The sequence below is a fragment of the Hyla sarda genome, chromosome 6 (genome assembly GCF_029499605.1).
Source record: "Hyla sarda isolate aHylSar1 chromosome 6, aHylSar1.hap1, whole genome shotgun sequence".
Lineage (NCBI taxonomy): Eukaryota > Metazoa > Chordata > Amphibia > Anura > Hylidae > Hyla > Hyla sarda.
This window is the reverse complement of record NC_079194.1, coordinates 167,506,423-167,523,060: the sequence shown is the minus strand read 5'-3', so window position 1 is coordinate 167,523,060 and position 16,638 is coordinate 167,506,423. Positions and strand designations below refer to the sequence as shown.

General features: G+C 42.3%; 1 protein-coding gene across 9 annotated transcripts in view; it reads right to left on the bottom strand.

Moving 5' to 3' along the window:
• Positions 1-1,137: 1,137 nt before the first annotated feature.
• The window catches only part of TDRD12 (tudor domain containing 12), a 276,574-nt gene continuing 261,073 nt past the window's right edge, over positions 1,138-16,638 (bottom strand). For all 9 annotated transcript variants that reach the window (XM_056525738.1, XM_056525737.1, XM_056525743.1 and 6 more), the window contains 4 exons: positions 16,219-16,332; positions 3,735-3,888; positions 3,594-3,660; positions 1,138-1,488 (listed from right to left, as the gene is read on the bottom strand). In XM_056525738.1, the coding sequence (XP_056381713.1) occupies positions 1,406-1,488; positions 3,594-3,660; positions 3,735-3,888; positions 16,219-16,332 (418 nt within the window). In that variant the 3' untranslated portion in view covers positions 1,138-1,405. The remainder of the gene's footprint in view (positions 1,489-3,593; positions 3,661-3,734; positions 3,889-16,218; positions 16,333-16,638) is intronic.

Sequence of the window (16,638 nt, the reverse complement as noted above, 5' to 3'; positions counted from 1 at the left end):
AGACCACCACCGCCGCGACACCAGTGCCCACAGGGGGAACGACCCACTGGCAGAGCGGCCCCAATGCCACTCAAACCAGTCCATGGGTCTCACCTCCCCGCAGACACGGCGCCACGGCAGCAACAGACACCACACAGCACCACACCAGCATGAACAGGGTGCTACAGCTCACATACCATGCTCTCCCAGTCAGACTGAGAGGCTACTAGGAAAGAAATGGCCCATGTGTAGCTAACTACTGCTTATATAGAGTTGGGCTGAGGGGGTGGGGAAGAGTGCAGACACATGTTTAAAAAAAAAAAAAAAAAAAAAAAAAAAAAAAAAAGGGGATAGAAAACACAATGTGAATTCAGGTAGAAGACAGACATGGTCGCACATCTACAATCTTGCACAATGATCTAATTGCTTCTCAGCATAATTTCAAAAACTAACAGGTTGTCAGTATATACGTTTTGATCAAAAAGTACAACCTATTTAGGCCTTGACGTGGCGAGTGGGCTTTGTACTTTTTGATCAAAACGTATATACTGACAACCTGTTAGTTTTTGAAATTATGCTGAGAAGCAATTAGATCATTATGCAAGATTGTAGATGTGCGACCATGTCTGTCTTCTACCTGAATTCACATTGTAATTTACAAATCTGTTTTCTGGCAGCAGTTGATTTAAAAAAATAAAATAAAAAATGTTTTCCACGGGAGTACCCCTTTAACAAAGACCAAATTATAATAATTACAAGACTGGGTTAGAACATCTACAAAAGGCCTTGTGGGGGTTTATCTGGTGTCTATCAAAGGTAGCAAAATACTATTAGACAGTTTGAAGGATTGTGTGGAGCATTTGCCTGGATGGGTCAGAGCTGTGAGTTTCATGTTATAGCTGATCGATGTGTAAAGATCTGTCACACAAGTTTTGGGGGAGTCATTATGTGTCATCCATCTTTCCCAGAAGCAGATGTAACTAAGTATTTAATATAGGCTATCATAAGTCTTTTACTGATTTATAGTGGTCTGGGAGATGTAAGGTTACATCATGAACATGATGTAATGCTTTAAATTCCAAAGTTCCTATGTACACTGTAGCACCACTCATTTAGATTCCATACTCTAGTTAAGAAGCAATCACTGGAAATGTTACATACATATCTTTTTTTAATTCCATTATAGCAACATATTCCATAGCACTGTACAGAGACTGTGACTCACTATTAAATTTCCAAACTAAGTTATCATTGTGTTTTTAGATTGTTGGAGGAAACCTATCCAGACAAGATAACAGTGCTAACAATTAAGCTACGATGTGGCCAATATATGCTAATCACAAAGTCCAAAGAAGGTGGAAGAAGATAATACATGGTTTTACAGAGTCCCCATCATTCTTCTAGTCAATGGCTGCATTGCAGGAGACTAATCACTTTCAGATTCACTGTAGTCTGAGGACACTAGGTCTTCACTTATTACATTGTAAAACTTGATGGTAGGGTTGATATCTAGAAAACAGGAGAGATATGTACAGATGATAGTCTGGAAATAATTCCTCTTATGTTTTATATTCAAGAGCTGGAAAACTGGATAGAACAAAGTGGTACTTAAAGGAAAACTGTCACATGTTTGCTCCCGCACTATCCACAGGTACTGATGGACAGTGCGGAAGACGCTGATTCCAATGAGCACTACCTTGCCCGGATCTGCCCGGCTGTTCGCCCGCAATCGAAGTTTTATTATATGTGGAAATCTGTCTGTAACTGGCACAGGCGGGGCTTCTGCAGCTTAACTGGCACGGACGTCAGCGCCGCTTATGAATATTCATCCCCCCTCCCTCCAGTTAGGAGCGGCAAGAGAGGCAGATCTGGATGGTGGGGGGATGCATATTCATAAGCGGCGCTGACGTCAGTGCCAGTTAAGCTGCAGAAGCCCCGCCCATGCCAGTTACAGACAGATTTCCACATATAATAAAACTTGCGGGCGAACGGCCGGACCCGGGCAAGGTAGGGCTCATTGGAATCAGCATCTCCCACACTATCCATCAGTGTACATGTGGGAGAATACATGTGACCGTTTTCCTTTAATATGATGTAGCTACAATGATATGAAACTAATACTGATCACTTTCATTGGATTTTTGTTAAATAGGTCTTAAATTAAATTATGGTAAATAAGTCTAAACGTATCATATAAGGATCAGGGTAGACACCTTGTTATGGGGGATAAAAAGGTTGTTCCATTCCTCATTAAAGGGAGACTGACAGCTGGTTCACCTGCACTAAACCCAATACACAGGGTTATAGTGTGGATGAACAGGATTACAATGAGGTATCACTTAAAACGGGTATTTCCGGACCGGGAATCCAGGTATCAGCCTCCTCCATTGTCCAAAGATGGCTATTAGAAATGCAGGATAATACAACGGGTATCTCAGGAACGGGACCGTGGATCCAGGTAAGTGATACCTCATTGTAATCCGGTTTACCCACACTATAACCCTGAGTATTGAGTTAAGTGTGCGTGAACCGGCTGTTAGTTTCCCTTTAGGATTTTATAGCCTAATAAATAAAAACCTCTAAGTTAATTTGTTAAAAAACAAATCCTCCAAAAGTACACTTGCCATAGACATTTATTTAACAGTTATTACACAATATTACAATGGAGAAGGTGGGAAAAAAGGCTTACAGACCCATCAGGCACCACTTTTGCCTGGGAATATAAAAAAGGATAGGATGAGTTAAAATGTAACTTATCCACTTTTTGGGAAACATGGATTTGATGTCAGGTACACCTTTTAACCCATTCCCGCTATATGACGTATGTATACCGCATCATATCGCGTCGGTCAACAAAATCAAACCTATATAAGTAGGGTATCATTTTAACCGTATGGACCTACAGAATAATGATAAGGTGGAATTTTTACTGGATAATCCACTGCGTAGAAACGGAAGCCCCCAAAATTTACAAAATGGCATTTTTTTCTACAGTTTTGTCGCACAATGATTTTTTTTTCCGTTTCGCCGTGGATTTTTGGGTAAAATGACTAATGTCACAGCAAAGTAGAATTGGTGGCGCAAAAGATAAGCCATAATATGGATTTTTAGGTGCAAAATTGAAAGCCTTATAATTTTTTGAAAGTGATGAGGAAAAAATGAAAATGCAAAAACTGAAAATACCCTGCGTCATTAAGGGGTAAAGGATTACAAATTATTGGGGGAATCAGTCTGTACTAGTAGAATGCATCTACAATCCAATGTTTGGTTCTTTTATCATTTCTGATATATTATTGGAAATAGACAAAATACTTTATTGCATCATTGTAACCAAAATTGTTAATGCACAGCAGTTTCCGTAACTCCTATAGAGTTTTTACGTATCCATGGCATGTCTGCTCAACCATCACCCTATGAAATCTTAGGAACCCTGTACGTTTGGGAGTCCTGGCAATCAAACATGTATCCCCACCTATTCTGTGGTTAGGTTACAAGAGTTTTTTGTGGACAGAACCGTTTCAATGCATCAAATGGGTCATATATCCACTACACTTAATGCATATAATTTACAGGATCACAGAGTATACATTGTCAGTAGAGAATGCAAGACTTACCTGACCCAAACCCAACACTGTCTTCAGAGTCTTCTAAGTGATCAAAATCAAAACTCACGTTTGGATGCTATAAGGAAGCAGGACACATAATCAGTGCTTAGGCCCTTACAACCGCAGATATAACCATCCCCTGTGACTCACCTTGTGCTTTAATAACTTATTCCACTTTTCAGCTTTTCTCTTCTGGATGGTGATCACAGCTTCTCCGTTCCTTAATGTACATTCAGATTTGTCTTCCTCAATTTCCTTGTAGAGCTCCATATCAGCAGCATAGAGCTTTCCTTCAGCATAACAACTGCAATAAATATATCATTGTCATGTGAAACTAGCTTTATAAACACCAAACAAAACATTTCTTAGCATAAAGCAAGTGTACATATAGAAATCTATTCAAGCAATGACAAGCTGCACAAACTTCTACATCAATACATGGCATACTGCAAACACAGATCAGAGGAACACTCTAGGCAGGACTGAAACACAGAGGGAATTTACTATTTTGCATGTACCACATTTTGGGCACATGACAGTTACCGTATTTATCGCGGTATACCACGCTCTGGCCTAAAACACGCACCCTCATTTTACCAAGGAAGGATATTTGGGTAAAAAAAGTTTTTTACCCAAATATCCTTGGTAAAATGAGGGTGCGTGTGTGTGCATGCGTATACCCCGATACACCCCCAGGAAAGGCAGGGGGAGAGGGGCCGTCGCTGCCTGCTTCTCTACCCCTGCCTTTCCTGGGGTCTAGAGCCCTGCTGCCGCCGCTTTTCTCTCTCTGGCTATCTGCGCCGCTGCCCGTTCTCTCCCCCTGACTGTCGGGTCCGCGCTGCTTCAGGCCTCCGGTGTGCATCCCATGCGTCGTTATTATGCACTGCACGGCGCAATGACGAGTGACGTCATTGCATCTTGCAGCGCATAGCAACGACGCAGGGGACGCACACCGGAGGCCTGAAGCAGCGCGGACCCGACCCCGGCAACAGGTAATTATACAACCGGGGATGGGGGAGGCAACGGGCAGCGGCGCCGGCAATGGGTGCCGTTGCCCCTTCTCGCCCCCTGTCTGTTGGCGCCGCTGCCCCATTGCCGGCGCCGCTTCTCTCCCCCTGGCTATCGGCGCCGGCAATGGGGCGCCGGCACAGATAGTGAGGGGGAGAGAACGGGCAGCGGCACAGATAGCCAGGGGGAGAGAAGGGCCGGCAGCAGGGCTCTAGACCCCAGGACAGGCAGGGGCAGAAAAGCCGGCAGCGGTGGCGGTCTCTGCACCTGCTAAGCCGCTGCAGTTCATTGATTTAAAGTGCCCGCTTTAAATCATTGAACTGCAGCGGCTTATCAGCATATAACAGGCAGGTAGACTTTAGGCTAAAAATTTTAGCTTAAAAAGTGCGTGTTATACGCCTATACATACGGTCCATCTCTCTTACTATTATTCACACTACTGGGGCGACACATGCTCGGAGCTTCCTCTCCCAAAAAGGGAGCGTGGTTCGGGGAATTTATGTTTTCACAACTAATTTTCTAATGAAAAAGGCATAAGTGGTCAAAATAGGGCGATTTTAGATGACTGATTTTGTAAAAAAAAAGTTTCTTGATTTTTTTTTTGTGGTACAAAAATATAAAAGTATCTAGCCATGAGTATCATTTTTATTGTATTGACCCACACAATAAAGAACACAAGTCATTTTTACCGTAAAGTGTACTGTAAAGTGAAAACAAAACCCTTCAAAATGTGCAAAAATAAATTTTTGGGTTCGCCGTACATTTTATGGTAAAATGAGAGGTTTCATTACAAAGTACAATTGGTCATGCAAAAAACAAGCCCTTATATGGGTCTGTAGATGGAAATATAAAAGTTATGGATTTTAGAAGGAGGAAAAAATGACAACGCAAAAATAAAATTGGCCTGGTCCTTAAGGTTAAAATGGGCTTGGTCCTTCAAGGGGTACTCCGGTGAAAACCTTTTTTCTTTTAAATCAACTGGTGCCAGAAAGTTAAACAGATTTGTAAATTACTTCTATTAAAAAATCTTAATCCTTCCTGTACTTATTAGCTGCTGAATATTACAGAGGAAATTCTTTTCTTTTTGGAATTCTCTCTGATGACATCACGAGCACAGTGCTCTTTGCTGACGTCATTATAATAATAATAATAACTCTTTATTGTTGTCCTTAGTGGGATTTGAACCCAAGGCCCCAGCACTGCAAGGCAGTAATGCAAACCACTGAGCCACCATGCTACCCTTCGCATACATCTGCTATGCATGGTTGCTAAAATGGACAGAGATGTCAGCAGAGAGCACTGTACTCGTGATGTCATCAGTGTTCCAAAAATAAAGGAATTTCCTCTGTAGCATTCAGCAGCTAATAAGTACTGGAAGGATTAAGATTTTTAATAGAAGTAATTTACAAATATGTTTAACTTTCTGGCACCAGTTGATTTAAAAGAAAAAAGGTTTTCACCGGAGTACCCCTTTAAAGGGGTTAAGATTGGTCTTGCTACCTGGAAGGATAATATGCAGAGAGCTTTAAAACATATTAAGGACCTTATGAACCTTTAATCTTGACTAACTCTGTTCTCCAGAAAATGTTTAAAGGGGGATAAGATGTTTACAGTGGAGTACCCCATCAAAAAGGATAGGTGATAAGATGTTAGATCACGGGGGTCCCAACACTGGGGAACCCCGCGATCTCCGCTGCGGCCCCCTGTCATTCAGTGCATGGAGTGAACTCTGCTCCGTGCACGATGACTGGCAATGCCCGCCACAACGCCCCCTCCATTCACCTCTATAGCCATCACGCCCCCTCCCACAGAATAGACATGAGTGGAGGGGGCGTGACGTCACGAACGTGGAAGCTGCAAGCCTCCGTATTCCGGACATCGCCATCGCGGGAGGTCGCCAGCGGCGGGACCCCCGCAATCTTCATCCTTTGGAAAGGGGATAAGTAGATTTTTTGTAATCACCGTAAAATCTCTCTCTCATAGCTATCATTGGGGGACAACTTACTGATGGGTATATGCTCTTGCCACTAGGCGCTGACACTAGGAAAAAACGTCGGCTCCTCCCTGGCAGAATATACCCGCCCACCTGCAGTGAAGTAATCAGTTTTGTCACAAAGCAGTAGGAGAAGCCAATAAGGAAATACGTCCGAAGGACCCTAGAAAGGAATCCCGGATAAACAACCCAAGAACCGGAAAGAATCGTCCGGAAAAAGAAGATGAATGGGTGGGTGCGGTGTCCCCCAATGAAAGCTACGAGAAAGATATTTTACGGTTAGTACAAAAAAAATCTCTTTTTCTCGGTCACTCTTCATTGGGGGACACTTTACTGATGGGACGTACCAAAGCAGTCCCCTAGGGTGGGAAAAACAACCACCAGAGAAAATAAATCAGTCCAGAGACTGAACTCACGTATCCACAAGGCCTGCGGAGACACACAAGGCCATGAAATAGAACTCTTGGCAGATCCCCGTCCAAGGAAATGGACTAGGATGCCAAGGAAAAGGCCGCTCCCTGTAGAGACCCAAGGCATCCGGTCATAAAGCGAGAAAAGGAACCACAGGAAAAAAGGAAAGATTGGATGCAGATCTGAAAAGGGCCGGTGTATGAGAGCAAAGACCGAAACAGCTGCAGGTCCAAAAACCACTGTCCCAGGGGCCTGCCATGAGCTTCCAGAAGGCGAAAAAGCCTTACTGGGGTAATGTGGAAAACTTGAACGTCCTCCAACTCGGGAGGACCTGGACCCCAAAGGAAGAAAGGAGCAACAAACACCCTGAAAAAGGGGGGTATCTCCTGAAGAGTAAGAAAAAAACAGACTTCTGCAAAAAGCTCTCGGGGCAACAAAACTTCCATGAAGAAGTAAAAGGAGTGCAGAACCGAAAAACAGCCCCGACCAATGGGATCGCGGAGGAGTCTAGGCCGGAACTCCACACATGCCCAAGGCCTGAACCGTCACCCCGGCCCAAGGAACCGGAAGAGCAGCCTAAAATGAAGGCACGCCACAGCATCATAGGACAGAGTCCAAGTCAAAGAGACCAATCAGTTCTAGACCCGAAGGTCCGAGCGGACCAGAGCACACTAAGGAAAACATTGCGCCAGAATGGGAACAGAGGGAGAAACAAATGAGAACCCACTGGGAATCTCAGGGTCTGGGCACAGGAAGGCTGACCCCAGACGACTTTGGTTTCAGAGCAGTAAAACTGACACAGAGAATGGAAGGAAGAACAGACCCCTTCCAGGCAGACTAAACAAACTTCTCCAACAGAGGAGAGAGCCAAGCTGCGAAAGTGGACAGGAAGCCCACAAGCCTAGGCAGGAAAAAAGGGCCCTGTGGAATGCAGGCAGCAAAAACCAAGGGCCCTGCCAGATACTCCACCTATGCAGTGGGAACAGCAAAACGGCAACGTCTGGGCGGGAGAAAAGAATAAACAAAATAGTCCCCCCAGATGAGGGAAAACAAGGGTGGGCGAGAGGAAAAAGTACAAAACGTGTGGAGAGCCATTCCAGACAGTGAGGAGTAGGTTCCTAAGCCATCCCGGCACGAAACCCCAGGAAACACACCTGGAGGCATATGGAGGAGATGAACTAACTGACGCCCCAGCAGGCCCCATGGCAGAACAGAAGTGCTCAACCGCCACAGAACTGCGGAAACAAAAATCCCCAGAAGCCCCGAGTTACACCCCACTGAACAAAAGGAAGGTGGGCTCCACACCGACAGCGTGGTCCTAGCATATGTAGGAACACAGACATAGGTACCCACCAACAGCGGTGGGGTACTAAGACTGCGGACACGAAGTAAACCGCCAACATGCAAGGGACCAGCAGGAAGGGAGGTATGCCTCAAGCAGACCGACAGTGCAACCTAAGGAAGTAGAACAGAGTGATGCCTCCATTGCTGAGAATTTCCCTGGGACCTGCTGAAAAGAAGCCCACACCCCATCTCCTAATAGTGCCAGACACCAAGGCTGCGGACGCAGACTCAGGAGAGGAAAAAGGAGTAAGGAGCAGGACAAAACCGCAGACCGTGTAGCTGACAGGTAGAAGGGGCCCCAAGAACCCACAGGAACACACACTGTGGAACCGCACCTGGAAAGAGAGAGACATCGGACTGCAGCTGCGCATCAGCAGACCCGGGGAGGTAACCAGGTTGATCAGAACACCATGCAGACCCAGTCTGACTATGTGGCAAAGGGACCACTGCCACGGCGGGTCCCATATACGGAAGCACACCTTGGAGCGAGATACCAGCCTGTAGACAGAGGAGCAGGCATACAGAGTGGGAATTTCTTGATGTCCTCCTACAGCGTGATGCAGACGGATATATTCAATCTGATGTATTCCGAAAGAAGACCTCCATCAATTCATATCTTCATGCCACCTCATCACATCCTGTACATACCATCAAGGCTATACCTTACGACCAATACCTACGGACCTGACGAATCTGTTCTTCTGATTCAAGAAACAAGCCGATGATTTGCAAGGTAGGTTTTTGGAGCAAGGGTATAGCTATAGGTCCCTAAAATGGGCCTATAATAGGGCTAAACAACATACTAGGGCACAATTGCTTCATCCTGTCAAGAAGATTTGTGGTGACGAGAAAGTACGTTTTGTGACCAATTATCACTCTTATTGGGATAAGATGAGATTGTGTATGGAAAAATATTGGCCCATTCTGACTGTGGACCCTGTTCTATCTTAATATGGGTCACAAAAACCCCAGATCACAGCCCGACGGGCTAAGAACTTAGGTGACTTACTGGTCAAGAGCGAATATCAACCCGTACCACCTAAAAATGTCTTTGGGTCAAGAGGACACAGATGGGGATCAACGTCATGTGGTCATTGTGTTGCCTGTCCTAACATGAAACGCACAACGACTTTTTCAGATTCTCAGACAACCCAAGCATACAAGATCAGGCATCAGATTAACTGTACCACAAGATACGTGGTGTACTATGCGATTTGCCCTTGCCCCAAAATTTATGTGGGCTTGACCACACTTTCCCTCAAGATACACATTAGGGAACATGTGAGGGACATAAAAATGGCACAGTTGGTGGAAACCACTGAGGATCTTAAAACCATACCAAGACATTTTAAACTTTATCATGACTGTAATGATACATTACTACAGGTCTGTGGGATTGACCGGGTATACCCTGGTATGCAAGGCGGAGACCTGGGGAAACGCTTTGCTCAACGAGAGAGCTATTGGATTTGGCGTTTAAACACAGTACAGCCCCAAGGCTTGAATGAAGTCCTATCTTTTGGACCTTTCCTTTGATGTGTTTTACTCCCTTATTTCTTTCTCTGACCATTATTGCCACATTTAGATTCCTTGTCTGTTTTGTCTGTTTTTAACTTGTTTTTATTAAGTGTAATGCCTACTATTTTAACAGTTATCTTTTGTTTTACTTACTTTCCCAGGACATCATATATTTACTATACATCTGGTATGGGAGCCACCCAGAAACAGTTATAATGCTTATTGATCTATGACAACATTTGAGGTCGCCTTCATCACAGGAAAATTGACATTGGTGTTCTATATGTACTAATTGCCCTTATGTTCTTCTGCCACAGTAATTTTTAGGTACATTATTGTAAATATTTATCTTTCAATATACATACCTTATTATGCCATATTTTGGTGTCTCTGGTGTTTTGGACCACGATTTTATTTATAGTATGTCAGGGCATGAGATTATTTTATGCCTTCAGGGGTTACAGGGTTGTTAATCAACACATTTGTTTATTCTAATCATACACCACTTTTCACTCTTCATAGTTTTTACACCCCTTTACAGGCACATATCATGTGTTTTCTTCACCTCGTGTTTGTTCTCCACGTACTTTTTTGTTTTGTGTTTTTTGTTTTCTTTAACTATGATATTTGCTGTGGTTTTCATCACAAGAACACACATAGTCATCATTCATGACCATTCAATATGTAATTGAGGAGTTATCTTTTATGCATTATACACTTACTCACCCTTATTATACCACTTATTTTTAGAAGTACACGTTTCTTTTTTGCTATGGCTCCTCCAATTATTTATTTATTATTCACATATGGAGATTATTAGGCTATGGTCACTTCACTTACAACACGGTTGACCCTCCCCCCCCCTGTCCTTTCTTTGCCCTTTTTCAGTTTCCCCTTCCTTTCTTTTCCTCTATTCCTTCCCCATCCCTGCCCCTTCTCCCACTCATCATTTCACATACTCTCATACTCTGTTCACCCACACTTGCTCCTTCCCCTTTGGGATTTTGGGGTCAAGGACTTTATCTTCATTATGTCCTCCTTTTATTATCTATATTATCATATACAACGAACATCCCTCATTCCCTATTTTTTCACTATATCTATATTTTGGCATGTAATGTCATGTATATTTTATATACAAAATATTAATAATGAATGATCAGATAGATATTACTCTTTCACTATATATATATATATATTCTAACATAAAACATTCCACACACCTGTAGCCCCCCTCTATACATTGGGTGTCTCTTGCACTCTCTTTTTCATCCTTTATAACCCCTGTAGAAGTATATGGATAGCTTGATATTCACCCTGCGTATATGACATGTTTTGTACACATGTATTGACTTTAGTGATTTTTATGCAATGTGTAGATCCATATATCAAATTGCGATTATCCTTGCATTTTCTCTATTTTCCTGTGACCTTATAATTATTGTTAAATGTATATATTGCTTGTCTCAAATATCCACTTCTGATGCTATTTCAGTGTTTCATAAGTTACAAGCACTGCTCCTGTTGCCAGTGCGGATGCGCTGGTCCGGCACGGCCGGGGATCCGGAGGGTCGCGTCTACGTCATGACGTTGTCACGTGAAGCGATCATGAGACGCGGCCTTCTCCGGCTTCCGGGCGGTGACTTGTGACGGCGTTCATGCGCCGATACCACGCCACAGGTGATAGCCACATCACCATTAAGGTTGGTAATCTGATTGGTGTTCTGGCCCTTAAACGGACGGACGGACAGGGATAGTACCACTCCAAGACTAAGGTGACATACCGAAACGTAAGTTGGAGTGGTGCTATCCCGGTCTCTGCCAGTGTATCTTATCTCTTTGGTACGATTGTATTAGGTCTGTATCTCCCTAACCTGTTTGGCAGGTGTTCTGTTACATGCACTTTGCTTATTTATATGCAGCACTGCTATCTCACTTGAGTCTTAAATTTGTAATGTGTAATATATACTGATGTGCAATAAGTAACCTTCTGTATGTGCAATAGGTGTGCTATTGCCACCTCTCTTAATGTTTACATAATTCCTATATTTATTTTGGGATATACCCTATATATATAACCATTAGTATTGTTCTTACCATCTGTGCAGAGCCGGTGATACCACCATTTTGTTACTGTATTCCTCTTCTCAATATTTGTGTTTTTTACCATTGCACCGTTTCTTTCTACTTCCCTGCATTGTTTCGGGGTGGAAGAAGGGTGTGTTTCAAGTCCTCCGTAGGACTTTTCCTCAGCAGCTAAAGAGGAGAAGTCCTAAGGAGGACTTGAAACACGTTCAGCTTTCCCTTCTAAGTGCCACTCCATACAGCCAATATCCCAGAGACAGAACCCTTCAATTTTCGGCGCATCAAACCTATGCGCAACATTCCAGCCACGAGGATGCGCTACACCTGGCTAATTATCAGAGCCGTTACACGGATCGGATCCTCTACAATTTGCTGTATCTTTTGAGACAAGCCTTCTCTCTAACAGTCGACCATCATCTGTACTAAGCTGGGACCACCAGCGCCACATCAGGTACTATGTATACAGCTATGCTGTACTTTTGAAGCGCTGCAGTCCCCTGTTTATTTGCCCACCAAAACCCACTGCATAATTTGAGACCACAAAATCTCTAGCAGCAGGTGTTTCATTTAAGAGTACTAAACCCTTTACACAATTGTATGCATACATTGTATCACTTGTCTAGCAACATTGTATCCTCCCAATAAGTTCACTTCAGGCAATGTTGCATATCGTTGAGACTGCCCAGTCTCTAGCAGCGGGCTCTTTGCATAAAGATCCAGAACTTTTACATCGGATTACAAACGATTCATATACAGGGGATTAATTTGAACAAAACTAATAAAAGATTAATATGTAAAACTTTATTTTCATGGTACCAACCATCTGAACTATTAGATCAATTTCTCAAAAATATCTCTATTTTTTCGGCTGGCTTATCGGACATTGTGGATAATTTTCACTGATTTATCGGACACTGTGGATAATTTTGGCTGTTTTATCGGATACTGTGGACACTCTTATTTTTTACAATTTTATGAATTTTACTTATTACCTGTTGATATTAGTTACAATTGCCGTATTATATTTTCATATTTATTGTCAATTTTTATTGCGCATTTGCCGACCCACAAGGGCCCTGTGAGGTTCAGCACACACTTTAATTATCTTATATATTTTATTATAATAAACATATCATCATCCAATATTCATTGACACTGAGCCTCAATTTCCATTTTTATTTATTGCATTTTACACCGTGGGTATAGGTGTTATTTGAGTAGCTCGGGTCCCAGGAAACTAGTTGATAAGAGCCTTTCCTACTCTTTATATTCTACTTTATGTTAGTGGTACATTTTTGTATAAACTTGCATCATTTCTTGTGAAAAATTCCAAAATTTTATGGAAAATTTAGCATTTTTTTACTTTGAAACTCTCTGCATCCCAAATAAATTATATATTGATTCACATATACAATATGTCTACTGTATGTTTGCATCACAAAGTTGAAATGTTTTTAGACATCAGAGGGCTTCAAAGTCCAGCAGTAATTTTACAATTTTTAACAAAATTTTCTAAATCGGAATTTTTCAGGGACCAGTTTAGTTTTGAATGGATTTGAAGGGCCTTCATATTAGAAATACCCCATAAATGACCAATTATAAAAACTGCACCCCTCAAAGTATTCAAAATGACTTTCAGTAAGTGTGTTAACCCTTTAGGTGTTTCACAAGAATAGCAGCAAAGTGAAGGAGAAAATTCAAAATCTTCATTTTTTACACTCGCATGTTCTTGTAGACCCAGTTTTTGAATTGTTACAAGGGGTAAAAGGAGAGAATTTGTAACCCAATTTCTCTCAAGTAAGAAAATACCTAATATGTGGATGTTAAGTGCTCTGTGGGTGCACATGAGGGCTCAGAAGGGAAGGAGCGACAATGGGATTTTGGAGAGTGAGTTTTTCTGAAATGTCACATTTAGGAAGCCCCTATGGCGTCAGAACAGCAAAAAAAAAAAAAAAATTTATAACCCCCCCCCCCCCCCCAAAAAAAAAACACATGGCATACTATTTTGGAAACTATACCCCTCAAGGAACATAAGGGGTACAGTGAGCCTTTACACCCCACAGGTGATTGATGACAAGAGAAAATGCCCCCCAAAATGTGTAACCCCATCTCTTGTGAGTATGTAAATACCCCATGTGTGGACGTCAAGTGCACTCCAGGCGCACTACAATGCTCAGAAGAGAAGGAGTCACATTTGGCTTTTGGAAAGCAAATTTTGCTGAAATGGTTTTTGGGGGGCATGTCACATTTAGGAAGCCCCTATGGTGCCAGAACAGTAAAAAAAACAACCAACCAAAAAAAAACAAAAAAAAAACACATGGCATACTATTTTGGAAACTATACCCCTCAAGGAACATAAGGGGTACAATGAGCCTTAACACCTCACAGGTGTTTGACAAATTTCCGCTGAAGTTGGACGTGAAAATGAAAAATTAGATTTTTTCACTAAACCACTGGTGTTACCCCAAATTTTTCATTTTCACAAGGAGTAATAGGAGAAAAAGCCTCCCAAAATGTATAACACCATTTCTTCTGAGTAAGGAAATACCCCATATGTGGATGTATAGTGCTCTGCGGGTGAACTACAATGTTCAGAAGAGAAGGAGAGCCATTGAGCTTTTGGAGAGAGAATTTGGTTTGAATAGAAGTCAGGGACCGTGTGCGTTTTACTAAGCCCCCATGGTGCCAGAACAATGGACCCCCCCCCCCAAATGTGACCCCATTTTGGAAATTACTCCCCTCACAGAATTTATTAAGGGGTGCAGTGAGCATTTACACCCCACTGGAATTTGACAGATCTTTGGAACAGTGAGCTGTGCAAATTAAAAATAAATGTTTTTATTTTCACGGACCACTGTTCCAAAAAATCTGTCAGACACCTGTGGGGCGTGAATGCTCACTTCACCCCTTATTAAATTCTGTAAGGGGTGTAGTTTTCAAAATAGGGTCACATGTGGGGGGGGGGGGGGGTCCACTGTTCTGGCACCATGGGGAGCTTTGTAAACTCACATGGCCTTCAATTTCAGACACATTCTCTCTCCAAAAGCCCAATGGAGCTCCTTCTCTTCTGAGCATTGTAGTTTGCCCGCAGAGCACTTTACATGCACATATGGGGTATTTCCATACTCAGATGAAATGGAGCTACAAATTTTGGGAAGCTTTCCCCCCCCCTATTTTCCCTTGGGGAAATGAAAAAATGTAGGGTAACACTAGCATTTTAGTAAAAAAATATGAATTTTTTTTCTTCATTTTTTACATCCAACTGTAACGAAAATTTGTCAAACACCTGTGGGGTGTTAAGGCTCATTTTACCTCTTGCTATGTTACGCGAGGGGTGTAGTTTCCAAAATGGGGTCATATGTTGTATTTATTGTTTTGCGTTTATGTCAGAACCACTGTAAAATCACCCACCCCTGTGCAAATCACAAATTTAGAACTAAAAATGGACATAGTGCGCTCTCACGTCTGAGCCTTGTTGTGCGCCCACAGAGCACTTTGCGTCCACATTTGGGGTATTTCCGTACTCAGGAGAAATTGCATTACAAATGTTTTTTTTTTTTTTCCTTTTACTGTTTGTGAAAATTAAAAGTTTGGGGCAACACCAGCATGTTAGTGTAAACAATTTTACACTAGTATGCTGGTGTAGATCCCAACTTTACCTTTTCATAAGGGGTAAAAGGAGAAAAATTGAAATTGAGAAGGTACTCTGTTCTTCTGATCACAAAGTGAAGCAGCATCAGGAAGAGGCATAAGATCATGCCTAAAAAAGTGAGTAGGAAAGCCTTTTGGAACTTTCCAATTAGAGATGAGCGAATTTATCGCAAATTAAATTAGTCATGAACCTCGCGGCTCGGCGGTTGCTGACTTTAGCCTGCATTGCATAAATTTGTTCAGTTTTCAGGTGCTCCAGTGGGCTGGAAAAGGTGGATACAGTCCTATGAGATAGTCTTCTAGGACTGTATCCACCTTTTCCCGCCCACCGGAGCACCTGAAAGCTGAGCTAACTTATGCAGGCTAAAGTCAGCAGCTGCTGAGCCGAGAAGTTTGTGACGAATCAAATTACTGTAACTTTGCTCATCTCTACTTCCAATGTCTGAATTTTCTCATTTTGATAAGCCAATTCCCTTGCTGTTTAAGGGCGCAGGACAGTAGCGTCTTGCAGACAGCATAACCAGTCACCCTCCCCTCACACACTTTTTTAAATACAATTTTGTCAAAATGCACTCTTAAAGTTGTACAGACGTTTATTTTAGTTTCCATTATAAAATCACTCACCTAAACACAAGTCTATCACTGTAGAATGTGCACTTGTGATCTGTTACTTGTCTCAGTTTTACAGTCAGGATCACAGATTTGTCCATCTCAAACCATTTCACTTCTGGAAACAAACTAAAAACAATAAGGTATTTTAGTTTTTTATAGTATGAGTCAATAATCACATCATAGAATAGGTTACTTTAAGAAAGAGAATTAGCTATTTCTTCTAGTTATAGGGAAATAATTTTGACATCATGTCACAAGTTTTCCTGCAGGAAATAGGGAGAAGAGCTAAAAAACGTGAATAGATTCCTTGAGGCTGCGGCGCCCTTTCCCTACGTGACTAACAACTAAACACACAGGTGTCAAAGTACAGCTGTAACATTCTCCCACAATGAGCATTTTGGCTATAGCTTAAATGTTGGTTAACATAAAAGC